Here is a 13,896-nt window from a genome sequence, read left to right on the forward strand (position 1 = left end):
CGGGAAGGCTACACTGACGCATTCAAGCACCATCTTGAGTTCGCTGTCATCTTCTTCTTTTGAAGACCTATTCTTGTTATCTTATGTTGTTGTAGTTGATGTTTTCAATCAAAGAGGACGGACAATTCCCTCTATCATTTGTAATCAAGCAAGTTGAAGTTTGTGTTTCAAAAAAAAAAAAAAAAAAAAAAAGCTGATCGAAATTACCGTTTTTTGTATTTGTATTCATCTATTTATATATTTGGCTCCACTTATACTCTTTTGTTTCACTAAAGAAGATTTAGGAGGTCACTTGAGTAGCTCAGTGACATTTATATAACCTTTTTTACTAAATTTATAATGCATGCACAATGTTAACAGTTAGTCCAAAGAAACCTTACAAGGGAAATGACCCGACCAGCTACCCGTGTTAATAGAAAAAACTCACTATGCTAATAGAACAACAAATGATCGCCTTCTCTGATGTGAACGGATACATCTCCATTACAATATACAAATCTGAAAAGCCAAAAAGAACATAAATAAACAAAAGGAATTGTCAAGTAAAATATAAATGTGGCTAAAACATAAAAACTTTAAAAAAAAATCCTGGCATAAACTTAAGCAAATGCAAGCTTCCTTAGCGAAACGATTATGTAAGTCTAGATATACTTCCCCCTAACTATGGATGATTTAGCTGCAAATAGGTTCAGTTACAACCAAAATTCAATGGATAGGAAACATTGTGAACATTTAGGTGGCAATGAAGAAATGAGAACATACTAGCAAGAAATGTAAAAGATTTTCAAAATCGTAAAATATGCAAGTTAGCTTCATGAGATAGTCATTAGTAAACGATTTATATTTTCACATGCTTAATAGACTCATTTTCTATAATAGGATAGAAAAAGATAAAAAGAAGATGGAAACAAAGCATCTCAGTGATATATAAAACCCAAATTTATTAATAACAAAACATCAAATACAAAGCACTTGATACATAAAAATAATATTTGCATCACTTCTATTTAAACTAATGAGAATTATTTGCATCATCACTTTCATAGTCACTTTCTTAAATGATGTAAAATCTGTTTACATCAATTATAACTAATACAAATATTTAAAATAAGTGATTCAAAACACACTTTTTTTTGGTAGTGCGAGTGTTGTTTTCTTTCATGTGATCAAATAAGAGCTCTCAATATTTTACCAAAAAAAAATATAAGCTCTCAATAATGTTACCATTCTCATGGAATTAAAGACGCAAGCAAACCAAGCCAGTATCTTACGAAGGCAGCCTTTGTCTGAGTTGGGTTTAAAACGTTGTATTTTCCAACAAGTATTCATACCCATAATTAAATTTGCCATAATTTTGTTAAACTGTAACTAAAAAATATGAATACACTTTTTGACTTTCACACCCAATAATGAGGGCCTAACTATTATGACTCTTTTCACCATGTTTAGAGTGTCTCGAGTTGTTCTTATTACAGTAACGTAACAAACAATAGCAAAAGGCTTTAAGTTTTCAGGTTATAATTACGTAACGGTTGCTATCTTGCCTCTTCGCCTCTTAACTCTTCCCTTGACTCTTAAGAAACTCTCAGCCTCACTTAAGAATGTACTCATTTTCACGCACCCTAACAAGGTGAAGAAGAGCTTGCTATTAGACGTACCTACACCCAACGCCATGGTGAAGAAGCCTCCTCGGGCCAATTGGCTTGAAAGCATCAGACTCAAGTAAATCAAACACTACAAACCTAAAATAGACACATTGTATATACATAACAATCAAACAAACATGACAATATTATAAAATAAAATACACTAAATCATTGTACCTACTTTACAAAAAGGAAAACACATGAAAACCAAATCAGTAGGAAAAATAATTAACAACAGTATAAAAAAATATATTAGTTATTCTTACTTTAGATTTTCATCAATGTCAAATTGAAATAAAAATCAAATAGGAAAAATATAAATTATTACATTTTCCATAACTTTTAATTTAATAATTTCGAGTTCTAACAAAAAACACTGTTATTGACCATCTCTTTTTGTAACTTATGTTAGTAGTCTTCTTAACTCAAATTAACAAATTTAATAACATTTACACTTTGATCTTAAAATAAAAACAGATTATATATTATTTTTAATATGAAGTAAATTTTCAAATGTTTTATAAAATTAAAATATATTTTAATATAAAATAGTTTTAGTGTAAATTCACCCGCCCGTAGGACGGGCAAACCTCTAGTAATTTATAATTACAGTATAATTCCTTTTATTATTTGCTAATTAAGGAACTAACCAGATTCTTTTGTTCAGATCTGATGTGACATCTGTCTCTCTAGTGAACACCAATAGTATGGGCCATATAAGGTCTCATTTAGGTGGGTCAATAAGGAGTATAAATTGACCTGCTAAGTTATAATATTTATCGATGAAATGTTTGTGTATGATTCGATGAAACGTTTGTATTGTTAATAATTAACAAAAAAACAATCAAGAAAGATTAAATAAATTAAAAATTTACTTTCTCTTAGCTATCCCGTCATTACAATATACAAATCTGAAAAGCCAAAAATAAACATAAATATACAATATACAATATATGCACCAAATTTTAGCAAAAAAAAAAAAAACAAGACCAGGCATGGCTATCCGGTTTGGTCGTTTAGGAAAAGTCTTGCCCAGTTAAAAAATATTTGTTTCGAAGTATGTTTGTTCGGTTTGGCTTTGAGAAGGATTTAATCCGATAATTCAGATCAATTCCCAGAATAAATTATTTTAAGTTTTTTTTTTTTGTATCTTTAAAAAAATATTAGAATTTTAGTCAATTCGGTTCCTTTTTACTTTTCTTGAATAATCCGTAGTGTTTTTTTGGTTAAACTTTAACCATACAAAAGTGCATTAATGCATAAAACAAAATACGCTACACTGGATCATGATGGGCTTGAAGTGGCCCAAACATAACCCAGTTTAATAGATGACGTAATCTCGGACATAAACAGAAACAGAGTTTTTGAGTTTTGTCGGCACACAAGAAAGAATGGGGGAAGAAGAAGAAGAAGAAGAAGAAGAAGAAGAAGAAGAAGAAGAAGAAGAAGAAGAAGAAGAAGAAGAAGAAGAAGAAGAAGAAGAAGAAGAAGAAGAAGAAGAAGAAGAAGAAGAAGAAGAAGAAGAAGAAGAAGAAGAAGAAGAAGAAGAAGAAGAAGAAGAAGAAGAAGAAGAAGAAGAAGAAGAAGAAGAAGAAGAAGAAGAAGAAGAAGAAGAAGAAGAAGAAGAAGAAGAAGAAGAAGAAGAAGAAGAAGAAGAAGAAGAAGAAGAAGAAGAAGAAGAAGAAGAAGAAGAAGAAGAAGAAGAGAGCTCGAATTCTATGTGCATACTTCCCGAGCTACTTGAAGAGATATTCATTAGACTACCATTGAAATCGATTCTCAGATTCAGAACCGTATCAAAACATTGTAGATCACTCCTCGAGTCGAGGAGGTTCTCGGAGAAACGTATGAGTCTTCAAAAGAATCGGAGGATCCTCGCTGCTTACAATTGCGACTGCGGCGACCGTCCGCGTCTCCTCACCGAGTCACGGTTCGAAGGAGACGAAGAGATCGTATATCTTCACTGCCTCGCCTCACGACCCTCGTTGAGCTGCGACGGTTTGCTCTGCTTCCCCGAACAAGACTGGATCATTGTTTTGAATCCATCCACCAGACAGCTCCGCAGATTCCCTTCCGGCTTGAACCATAAGTGCAGATTTGGATTCGGTAATAATCTCTAATTGAGTAATTTCACATTCAAAAAAATAGAAACTTTTTGAGAGATAAAAATCGAAACTTTTTTTTCAGGATTATGGTCTAGCTTCTCGCCGGAAAAATGGGCGATAGGTTTCGGTAGAGACAAGGTTACGGGAAGCTTTAAAGTAGTGAGGTTGTGTTTTTCTTTTCGGGAAATTGGGCAAGAGGAACCTGTGTTGGAATGTGGTGTTCTCGATGTTCAAACTGGTGTATGGAGTAAACTGAGTCCACCTCCTCATGTAGTTAATCCCGGAAGCAAATCTGTCTGTGTGAATGGATCCATCTACTGGTTAAACTTTGAAGTTGGAGAGTATTGCAAGTTACTTGCATTGGATCTTCATAAACAAGAGTTCAACAGAATCCCATTACCAGCTACTGGGCTAGGGGCCACGAAGGAAACACTGATAGTGAACTTTGAAGAGCATCTAGCGTATGTCAATACGAGTAAATTGCCTGAATGGAGACTAGATATATGGAGCATGGATAATACAGATCAAAAACAATGGAGCAAGACTTTCTCCATACGTTTAGAACTTAAGGTTGTTGCCTGGCGAAGGAAAAATAGGTGGTTCACGCCAGTGGCGGTTTCTAAGCAAGGGAATCTTGTCTTCTGTGACAATCAGAAGAGGCTGTTTAAGTATTATCCAGGGACAAATGAGATTCGTTGTCTCTCCCTAGACACTTATGTTATATCTCCATACTCTGAGAATTTGGTCTCACTTCCTTTGAAACCGAGCCATCAGTATCCTCATCTAAGTGTTGAAACAAGGATGTCTAGATGCCGCTTGTTTTCCAAGGAGTCGAGTTCTTCTTGGATATTCCAAGCTTTGCGACGTAATGAATTTAGCATCCTAGAGATTGTGTTCACGTCTCTAGTAGTAGCTGGTTATATATGCTTACCTCGAATGTAGGAATCACTTATCTTATGTACAACTATTATTATTAGTTTAATATTTTATTTTGCTAGCTTGTTTTCTTTTTATCTTTCCAGTAACATTTTAATCAATATAAGTGGATTTATAGGAGAACTAACTCATGACCAGATATTCTGCAGCTGCATCGGTTGAATAGAATTCAATCAAATACAAAAACAATTTTGTTATTGTATAATGTAATACACTATCATGTCCCTTTGTTTTACTTGGATCAAAGCTGGCCAGTAATTTTACTTCTGCTGGTAAATGTTTGGCAGAGAAAAACTACGGCGTTTTTGATATAATCTTCCAAAACTCTAAATCAAAACTTGTTTTTTTGCTTGGTTTTTGGTTCTAATAGGGTTAATTTATACTATAGTTGTAAGTTATAAAAGTAAAATGCAAAATAAATGAAGATTCCATGATAAAATCATTGACGGCTCTGAGATCTATTTGCATGAAACATTGGAAACCCTAATATGAAGAAGATGAAATTATTACAAAATTGCCATTCATATTAATTGTACACATTCACTTAAATGTACCGTAAAACATAACTTAATTGAACACATTCACACATGTACATGTATATGAATTTAATGTACATGCAAAAAATCGGATTAACATTGAACACGTGTACACGTCATCGTAAATATCTATGTGTACACTGGTTACTAGATAGTAGATATATATACATGTACACTAATTACAAAATTTCTTGATCATTTACATGTTCATCCACATGTACATGGTATTGTAAATATCCACGTGTACACTAGTTACTTAATATATATACATGTACACTGATTAATAAATTTCTTGATGAGTTGCATGTGCATCGTGTACACATTTGTTTCATTATACATATGTACACAAAGCCACAAAATCCACATGTACACTGTATTAGCCATATGTACACTGATTACAAAATTTCTTGATCAGTTACATGTGCATCGTGTACACATTTGTTGCACTATACATATGTACACTAGGCTACAAAATCCACATGTACATTAATCCACAAAAGCTTATATGTACATCGTTTTACTTGTACACCGAATCAATTAATTTGCCTGACACATGTACATTAATCCACAAAAGCTTATATGTACATCGTTTTACTTGTACACCGAATCAATTAATTTGCCTGACACATGTACATTAATCCACAAAAGCTTATATGTACATCGTTTTACTTGTACACCGAATAAATTTTGAACATACATTTACATAAATTAAACAGAGGCCTAAAATAAGCGGCGAGATGGAGGAGACGAAGGCGGTGAGGCAGAGGCGATGAAGGCGGCGACGAAAAGGAGACGGGACGAAGGAAGTGAGACAGAGGCGGTGAAGGCAGCGACGAGAACGAGACAAGGACGAGACAAAGACGAGACATAGGCAGGGGTATCAGCTGAGGGTTGGATACGAAACAGAAAGCTAGCTATGTTATTGATGATTGGTGTATAGTTTTCGAATTTACTCTTGAATTTACAGAAGAACCGTGAAAAATACAAAAGAAGATGATGAATGTGACTTCATCCAAAATAAAGAATTTGTGCCGTCGATTTAAAAAGTAAAAAACAAGATCTAATGGTTAGGATATGAGACAGAGAGATGTGTGTTGGAGGTGGTGGAGACTAATCTGAACCGTTGAGATTGCAGAGAGATATGTGGTGGAGGTTAATTCCCGCTAAAACAATGGTTAGGTTAGTCAGCAGGTTAACTACAAAGTAACTAGTTTATTTAGGCAAAAAGGAAGATGTTAGAATAAACTGTCTAGGCAGAACAAAATGCATTTTTATGTTATAAAAAAATTCAAACTGCCTTTTGAGTGTAATTATTTCGAATAAAAACACTTTGTTTTATCCTTTTTTGCCAACTTAGTTATATATTGATGCACTATTTATTATTCAACAATGCATCCATTGACATGTAATCATCTCTATGCAGCAGTAATCGATAGTTACCGTAAATCTCGATATCACGGTCAACACCGTTTCATATGTAAAATGTGTCTTTGTAGCTATGGATGGTTCGAGAAGATCAGAAGAGCTTTATTTATTTTATTTTTTGTAAAACAAGATCAGAAGAGCTTGGAGACACACTAAACAAGAGCCACTAGTTATCAATTACCAGTTAAGCTTATAACACGTGTACCTACACTGTATTAACAAGAAAATTACTCGCGTAAATTATTGCATTTGTTAGTTGGTATTAAGACAATCTGATCCAGAGTAGCTCGCCACGTTACTAAAACAAACAGAAAAAATTAGTAAGAATTATTATTGTCTTGTAGTCATAGCCGTTTAGACTTCCAGATCATAATTCTGTCTATTTCTTCTTCGTGAGCTTTGTCCATTCAACATTTTCATTTTGAAAGTGTTGTGCTCTTCGTAGATTGAGATCAAATCGGTAGCAAACAAGAGAGAGTATAATTTGGAAGATGACATTGACGATCCATTCAGCACCAGGGAGCTCAGGGTACTTGGATATGTACCCAGAGAGAAGGATGTCTTATTTTGGTAATCCTTACATTCTCGGTTTGACTCTCACTGCCGGCATCGGTGGTCTTCTCTTCGGTTATGACACAGGTCTCTCTCTGTTTTACTTGTTAGATATCCATTCCTGAAAGTATTGAAACTGGAATCCTCTATGTCTCATTGGATTGGTATAGTTTTATGTTTAGGACTATCTCACTGAACTTAGTTGTGTCTCTTTGCTCCTTTTGAAAGGTGTTATATCTGGTGCCCTTTTGTACATTAAAGATGATTTCCAAATTGTTAAACAGAGCAGTTTCTTACAGGTACTTGTATATAATATACATGTTTATTGATTTATCTCTTGATAACTTTCAGTGAATGAATGTGATCTTTTTGTTGTGTAGGAAACTATTGTAAGCATGGCTTTAGTTGGTGCCATGATCGGTGCTGCATCAGGAGGTTGGATCAATGACTACTACGGTCGTAAAAAGGCTACTCTGCTTGCTGATGTTGTCTTTGCTGCTGGAGCTATCGTTATGGCTGCTGCTCCTGATCCCTATATATTAATCGCCGGTCGTCTCTTGGTTGGTTTAGGAGTTGGTGTTGCTTCTGTGACTGCACCTGTTTATATAGCAGAAGCATCTCCATCTGAAGTGAGAGGTGGGCTTGTGAGCACCAATGTGTTGATGATCACTGGTGGACAGTTTCTTTCATACCTCGTTAACTCTGCTTTCACACAGGTTAGTAACTTAGACTTATTGATTAATCTCAAAATCCATTCAGAAACTAGGGTTAGGGTTGATATTACGTGTCAAACAAGAAACGAATAAAATAACTTTTTAGGTATGATTATGATTATTTGTTGGCAGGTTCCAGGAACATGGAGATGGATGCTTGGAGTTTCAGGTGTTCCTGCTGTTGTTCAGTTCGGTCTAATGCTGTTCATGCCAGAGTCTCCTCGATGGCTTTACATGAAGAACCGTAAAGAGGAAGCTATCCAAGTGCTTTCAAAAATATATGACATCTCTAGGTTAGAGGACGAGATTAATCATCTTGCCGCAGATGAAGAGGAAGAGAAGCTACAGAAAGACACTGTCAGCTACTTGGACGTCTTTAAATCCAAAGAAATGAGACTAGCATTCTTCGCAGGAGCAGGACTTCAGGTAACGTGAACTTCACGTTAAGTTTAGCTGTCTTTGTCTGAGAAATCTAAAAGGGACTTTATTAAATGTCTGCAGGCGTTTCAGCAGTTCACTGGGATCAATACTGTTATGTACTATAGCCCTACGATAGTGCAGATGGCTGGTTTTCATTCAAACCAGCTCGCTCTGTTACTCTCTCTCATCGTTGCTGGCATGAACGCTGCTGGAACAGTCGTGGGGATTTACTTCATCGACCATTGTGGACGGAAGAAGCTTGCTCTCTCGAGTTTATGCGGTGTCATTGTATCTCTCATTATCCTCTCAGTCTCGTTCTTGAAACAGTCTGATGTAACGTCTGATGGAGGGCTCTACGGTTGGCTCGCTGTGCTTGGCTTAGCTCTGTATATTGCTTTCTTTGCACCGGGGATGGGACCGGTTCCTTGGACGGTGAACTCGGAGATATACCCACAACAGTACCGTGGCATATGTGGAGGCATGTCTGCAACGGTTAACTGGGTTAGTAACTTGATTGTGGCACAAACATTCTTGTCAATCGCAGAAGCTGCTGGTACTGGAGTGACTTTCTTGATTTTGGCGGGAATAGCGGTTATGGCGGTTATCTTTGTGATTGTGTTTGTTCCCGAGACTCAGGGGCTAACGTTTTTGGAAGTGGAGCAGATTTGGAAAGAGAGGGCTTGGGGCAGTAGCAGAGATGGCAACAACATGGAGGGGTTACTCGAGCAGGGGTCTCGGTCTTGAGTGGTTTATGCTCATTACATTGTGGTATGAATCACAGTCTCCAGAGTAAACCAAGATTGGTTCCGGTTTAGCTCAGTGATAGATACGTGATGTTGGGGGATTGTATAATGTGTTTATTTGTTATTAAATACGGTTTAGGGTCCACTTTGGATTCCAGTTATGTTCTAGAGATTTCTTGTCTACACCTCGCTGTATGATGCATATGTCTAAGGTCTAAGCGTAGAAAAGTCGACAAGGGCATTGAATACGTGAATGTTGAATCACAAACATAAGACTTGTCATAGGAACTGTGTTCTATCTATTTTCACAACATTAATTGTATTTGAGGAAAGCATAAGGGAGATGAAACAGAAACATTTAATGTATTTGGACATGGCAATAAAAGTAGGGCCACCATAATGTATGATTGGATATTGTATAACGTATTACGTATCCTTTGTGTTGTCTTATGTGTTACTATACAATGTAGGTTTGTGATTTGGCATTTCAATAACTTTATTACTTTAATCATCAGTCTTCAAACTTTTGTTTCTTTTTGTACTTATCTGATTTTTGATATATACTACTCTATCTTCTTTTAGATATGGTTATCTAGACTGTAATGAGTTCCATTATCCTTTTGCTGTCCATGTTTATATGATAATTCTTTCTCAAAAAAGCTTAACTTCATCATTTCTTTATACATTTTCAAGTATAGTATCGTCCCCGTGAACTTAGAAAAGGTGAAAGAATAGTGTGGATGTGGTAAATGGACAAATGATAATGATGGGAGAACATGAAGGCGTGAAGACCAGACCAGAGAAAATGTGGTGCTGATTAGTTGAGCCGAAAAGGAAAAATGGGGACACGTGAGTTGGCTCTTTTTGTCTTTTATCTTTAATGGGGCACTTTTAAAAGTCTTGGCCCTTTCATTTCTTATCGTAAATGTCCACGTGACACCTCCTCTGCCTTGTGTCTCTCGTTCACATGTCTGTGAGATCCACTTTCTCTTCCATTTCCACATTTATAATCCTTACCCATACACATGCGTTTGTTTTGTTGTTTCCATCAACAAAAACAGTAAAATATAAGAAAATAAAAGAACAAACCTTATTTGATTTGGTGCAAGGAAACTTATTTGAATGTTTTTGATCCAAACAACCTTACTTGATGGTTATTATTTGATGGATTTTTGATCCAAACAAGCTTACTTGTTAGTTATTATTTGATGGTAGCAAGCTTGCTTGATGCTTATCAGGGAACAAGACTTAGTTATAAAATACTAATCTGAATTACAGTTTAGATGATTTAAAGTTTTCTACCAATTCAAATCAACATCGTTTATTATGTGCAATAATAGATCTTATGTATCGTCTTGTGGTGTTCGGATTTGAAATGCTGTGATTAATAAAACCTCAGATGAAAAAAAAAAAGAAAAAAATTATGTCTCTTCTTGCTTTTATATGGACTATATAACCCACATACATAATGGTTATGTCATCTATGCCATGCCATGTCACCCACCATCACCATGATAACATCATGACAGATATATCAACCTGACACGTTTGTCTTCATTGACGCCGGCGCACCATATATCAAAGTCATGTTAAAATTTGTCAATGGAGCCAATTAGCTCATCGAAAGCAGGACCACGATCACTTTCTTTCTTATTTTATTTTTCACTGGAAATTTCGAGAATCATTCTCGTCTTGGCTTCCACAATTTTTCTTCTCTATGATTTTTATTGGTTTTTATCTATTGCATGGAAACGGAAACGAATACGTGGAAACGAAACGTTTCCGCGATTTTTGATTTTTTTTGTTTTGGAAACATTTTAGAAACGTCTACAAATATATATATATAATTAATATTTGCATTCAATTTTATTATATTTAGTATATCTTAGAATACAAGTAAACAAATAGCCATTCTATTTAATCATACGAAAATAACATAAATCACCATTAAGCATCTAAGTCATATAAAATTCAAAATAACAAAACTCATTACTTAAATATAAAATAACTTAAATAAAATAAAAATCATAACATCAAGTCAAACATCAATAACATCATTTTCGGCCTCATTTTCAGTAGCTCCGTTAAACATGACCACTATCAAAATAACAAACTAATCTTTATATTTATTAATTATTTATACAATTTGTTCTAAAATAAAAAAAAAGTTTTTTGTGTTTCCAAAACAGAATCGCGAGTTTCCAAAATAGAAACGCAAGTTTCCATTAAGTTTCCAAACTGAAATTTTTAAGAAACGAGTTTCCAATGTGTTTCCGAGAAATTCCGATTCTGATTCGTTTCCGAAACGTGAAACGGACTTTCAACGGAGTTTCCATGCAACATAGGTTTTTATTGATATGTTTCGAGAAATCCTTTTAATATTCTTTAACCATTTAAATTTTTTTTTCATATATATTAGGAGCTTATGAGTTGAATAAAATCAAGTCTATGAATTTTGTATCCATATGCGATTTGCTTCTTCTTACTAACATTTGTCGATTAAACTATCAAAGAATCACACTTTTTATTTGCTTGCCAATATCCACAAAATAAGATATATATTTTTTTTTTGTCACAACCACAAAATAAGATATAAAAACATAATATTGTTGTGGAACCTAAAGTTACCTGTATTAAAAAATTGTTCAGTCGTATTGAAATGCAAAAATGACATGGCGCATCTCGAGGCCAACGACTTTTGGCAGGCCGAAGTTAGATTGTTAATCCTTAGATATGCAATAATTCGACTATCTAATAGATAGTCTTCACCTACACAGTTATCTATTAAACTTCAAACATATTTATATGTTGTATAGTTGTTCAGTACAATATGTAATTTAGTAAAGTAACTGAAGCAACCTAACGATTTTGGAGCAATGACTTCTTGTTGCGGCCGCGAGAAGTTAGATATGAAATTGTATGCATATATAAATACTGTGACTAACACATGTAATAGAATAATTAATATACACATCATTTTCGTAGTTTGATTCTACATGTATATATCCAATAATAACTCAATATCTACTCACCACATGATTTTGCAGTTTGACTCTATATATATGGACCCGGCAAAATACATTCTATACTATTACAAAAAAAAAATACATTCTATACTCTTTCTTTTTATCTTTATTTTCCATGGACCCATAACCTATATATAAATCATTTCGTTATTGCGTAAATACTATCCACAAAAATTTCATATTTACAATGAAAAATATTGTGGTTTTGATTCTGTGTGACTAGGCTCAAGAGGCTCACGACATTCGACATTATCTATCGGCTATTTTATTTGTGATAATTATAGCGTGAGATTCGTTTCGTTATATAAATTAATTATAAAAGGTGATATGAGCATATATAATCAGAAAATGAGATAAATATCTCATATACAAAGGTGTGTTCGTCAATTATATACATGCTATAAAATACTACGTAATAATGTAGTTTACGATCAGTCATGGCATCTATACATTCCATAAAATATTACGAATAATTATTTTAAGATTCTCAAATTATAAATTTTTTTTACAAAAAAAAAAAAAAAATTATAAATTTTTTGGCAACAACTAAATTATTATATAAATAGATATATTTGTGATACGTTGAAGATATAATCAAAGCATCAATATTGATTTAATCAACCAAATCAAATATAGAATACTTTATTACACGGCTAAGAGAAAAGCTGTGGGAATAATTGGCCAAATGTGCTATCTGACGACGATTCGTTCATCGAAGATCCTTGGCGCACATGGTGGGCCCCAGTTTCGAGTTGATGGTAATGATCAACATGTAATATTACATACCATACATTATACATACATGGATTAGTAACCACATGATTAAGAAAGAGACAAGACAATAGTTGCCGCCCATTGGCAGCTTTATAAGCACCTCTTCACCTTCTTTCTCTCCATAAAAAAAAGAACCAGAGAGATTCACAATGAGCAACTCAGCTTTTCTTTCTCGTTGTTCCTCGTACGAGGGAGACGTTGACTCAGACTCCGAGATCTTCACCAGCTCCAGCTCATGCTCCTCCTACACTGAATCTGAAGAAGAAGAGATGGACAATGGCTTTGTTGGAGAGACGATGAAAGAGACCAAGAAGTCAGAGAAGAAGAAGAAGAGCAATGTGTTACTTGAAGGTTACGTTGTAGATGATTTGAAGAGGACCAAGAGTTTAACGGACGATGATCTAGAGGAGCTAAAGGGTTGTGTAGACTTAGGCTTTGGATTTAACTACGAGGAGATTCCTGAGCTTTGTAATACTTTGCCTGCTCTTGAGCTTTGTTACTCCATGAGTCACAAGTTCATGGATCAAGATCATCATCATCATCACCATACTTCTTCTTCCCCTGAGAAGATTGAATCTCCCCTTAGTCAGATAGCTAGCTGGAAGATCTCTAGTCCTGGTAAGCTCTAGTTTTCGTAGTTTTTTAACCTTTTTGTTGCGTTTTTTTTTCTGATGATATGAAGTGTGTGGAAAATAAAATAGGGGACAGTCCTGATGATGTCAAAGCAAGGTTGAAGTTCTGGGCACAAGCTGTGGCATGCACCGTGAGATTATGCACCTGAGAAGAGGAAGATGAATGAAGAAGACGATGAACAACATGATTGCTGCAGGAGTGATATCTCTTTATATGCTGTTCTGTTTCAGCTTTTTTTGAGATTGACCTGCTTGAGACACCCTTTGTTGTATGAGCTATGCTCATGGATGTATAAAAGAAGTTTAATGACCAATGAAGATTTTGCTAGGAAATTTCTTGTAATGTATTTTCTAATAAAGAGCAAAATAAATAATAAATAATTACATA

The 13,896-nt window shown here is 34.7% G+C and overlaps 3 protein-coding genes across 3 annotated transcripts; all 3 read left to right on the top strand.

Moving 5' to 3' along the window:
• Positions 1 to 3,012: 3,012 nt before the first annotated feature.
• Positions 3,013 to 4,801, top strand: LOC106337408 (F-box/LRR-repeat protein At2g43260-like). The gene is made up of 3 exons (XM_013776510.1): positions 3,013 to 3,043; positions 3,311 to 3,752; positions 3,834 to 4,801. The coding sequence occupies exons 1-3, from the start codon at positions 3,038 to 3,040 to the stop codon at positions 4,691 to 4,693; spliced, it is 1,308 nt and encodes a 435-aa protein (XP_013631964.1). The 5' UTR covers positions 3,013 to 3,037; the 3' UTR covers positions 4,694 to 4,801.
• A 2,139-nt stretch (positions 4,802 to 6,940) lies between these two features.
• Positions 6,941 to 9,481, top strand: LOC106339481 (inositol transporter 1-like). Its single transcript, XM_013778305.1, has 5 exons — positions 6,941 to 7,287; positions 7,429 to 7,499; positions 7,581 to 7,916; positions 8,046 to 8,339; positions 8,415 to 9,481. The coding sequence occupies exons 1-5, from the start codon at positions 7,140 to 7,142 to the stop codon at positions 9,075 to 9,077; spliced, it is 1,512 nt and encodes a 503-aa protein (XP_013633759.1). The 5' UTR covers positions 6,941 to 7,139; the 3' UTR covers positions 9,078 to 9,481.
• Positions 9,482 to 12,987: 3,506 nt separating this feature from the next.
• LOC106339361 lies at positions 12,988 to 13,896 on the top strand. The gene is made up of 2 exons (XM_013778151.1): positions 12,988 to 13,494; positions 13,578 to 13,896. The coding sequence occupies exons 1-2, from the start codon at positions 13,026 to 13,028 to the stop codon at positions 13,655 to 13,657; spliced, it is 549 nt and encodes a 182-aa protein (XP_013633605.1). The 5' UTR covers positions 12,988 to 13,025; the 3' UTR covers positions 13,658 to 13,896.

Source organism: Brassica oleracea, chromosome C4 (genome assembly GCF_000695525.1).
Source record: "Brassica oleracea var. oleracea cultivar TO1000 chromosome C4, BOL, whole genome shotgun sequence".
Lineage (NCBI taxonomy): Eukaryota > Viridiplantae > Streptophyta > Magnoliopsida > Brassicales > Brassicaceae > Brassica > Brassica oleracea.